Here is a 1,444-nt window from a genome sequence, read left to right as displayed (position 1 = left end):
GACATGCCTCGTAGGGCGGGTGGCGTGTCGGAGTCGAGGTAGGCCTTTGTGTGCGCGACGTACTCCTGCTGCAGCAGGCTGTCGGAGAGCCTCGTCATCGCGTAGTCCCGACGCGAATAGAGCTCATGGGACGGGAGCGGGCCGCCCTCGAGGAGCGCGGTGGCGATGCTCTGCTGCAGCGTGCAGTACTCGTCATAGACGGCCTGCTCGTCTACGGTATTGGCGTTGCGCCATGCACGGTTCTCGTCCCGCATCTTGCGTACCATACCAAGGGCGGAGGTGACAAACGGCCGGCTTCCGCTGTCTTTTGCTGCGACTGCCTCGAGCTTGCGCAGCATCTCCTCAATCTCAGTCTCTCTGCCGCTACCGCAATCGCCCTCGATGCCACCGCCGCCATCGCACCCGCCAGGCGGAGGAGAGGCGGCGCTCTCGGCGGGGGATATGAACGGTGGAGATGGCTGCACCTGCAGCGGTGGCTGTGCAGGAAGTGCAGGAGGTGGCGGCGGCGGGTGTGGCAGCGGTGGCGGGGGTGGCGGCAGGACGGGCACGAGGTCGTTGACCGACCCGCGCTGAGGCGGCCGGGCTGAACTGATTACGTCGACTACCTGAGCAGGTGTCGCCGCCGCATGTGTCGCCGCCGAGTGGAGGCGCGACCGCGGACGCGGCGGGCGAGACGCCGTTCACTGACTGTCCGCGCGTGGCGCTGGGAGCGAGCAGGGAGGCCACCATGCGGAGAGACGTGCCCGCCGAGATTTTTTTTGGTTTTTCTTTTGTTCCTTTGCTCGGCCGCTCGGCCGCAAGGGACCGGTGTTGCAATATGTTGAGCGTGTGGGCGTTCGAGGATGCCGACACCAACCTCTACGCTCGGATGTACGACGCTGCCGACGGGCTCAAACGAGGGCGCGTCAATCTGGAGCAGAGCCAGCTGCAGCGCTCGGGTTTGCCGCTGCCGACGCTGCAGCAGGTCTGGCAGATAGCGGACACCGATGCCGACACCGAGCTGACGCGGCCCGAGTACTACGTGGCTTGCCACATCATCATGCGCCACCTCAAGCGGCAGGTTCCCATTCCCGCAGCTCTCCCGCCGGAACTCGCCGCTGCAGCGGCGGCCGCCGCCCAGAGCCCGCTTCCGGCTACCCCCTCCACCGGGCCCACCGAGGAGCAGCTGGCGCAGCAGCGGGCAGCCGAGCGGGCGGAGGCGGAGGCGGCTGAGGCGGCGGCACGGGAGAGGGCCGCCGCGGAGGCGGCGGCGGCGGCGGCTCAAGCGCAGGCGGCAGCCGAGGCTGCAGAGAGGCAGGCGGCCAAGGAGAGGGCGGCGGCGGAGGAAGCCCGGCGCATCGCAGCGGAGAACGAGGAGGCGGAGCGGGCGGCGGCGGAGCGGGCAGCGGCGGTGCGAGCCGCAGCCGTCGCCGCTGCTTCAGCGCCGCCAGCAGCTGAGCCGGCC

The 1,444-nt window shown here is 69.5% G+C and overlaps 1 protein-coding gene across 1 annotated transcript; it reads left to right on the top strand.

Annotated features, from left to right (window-relative positions):
* Positions 1–817: 817 nt before the first annotated feature.
* Positions 818–1,060, top strand: EMIHUDRAFT_257645 (hypothetical protein; the record flags this gene model as incomplete). The annotated part of the gene is made up of 1 exon (XM_005763121.1): positions 818–1,060. A coding segment is annotated over one exon (243 nt), but the record flags the coding sequence as incomplete, so codon positions are not given.
* Positions 1,061–1,444: the final 384 nt, after the last annotated feature.

This window comes from Emiliania huxleyi (assembly GCF_000372725.1).
Source record: "Emiliania huxleyi CCMP1516 unplaced genomic scaffold EMIHUscaffold_6494, whole genome shotgun sequence".
NCBI classification, from domain to species: Eukaryota; Haptophyta; order Isochrysidales; family Noelaerhabdaceae; genus Emiliania; species Emiliania huxleyi.
Note: the sequence above shows the minus strand (reverse complement) of the source record. Positions and strands in the feature narration are given on the sequence as shown.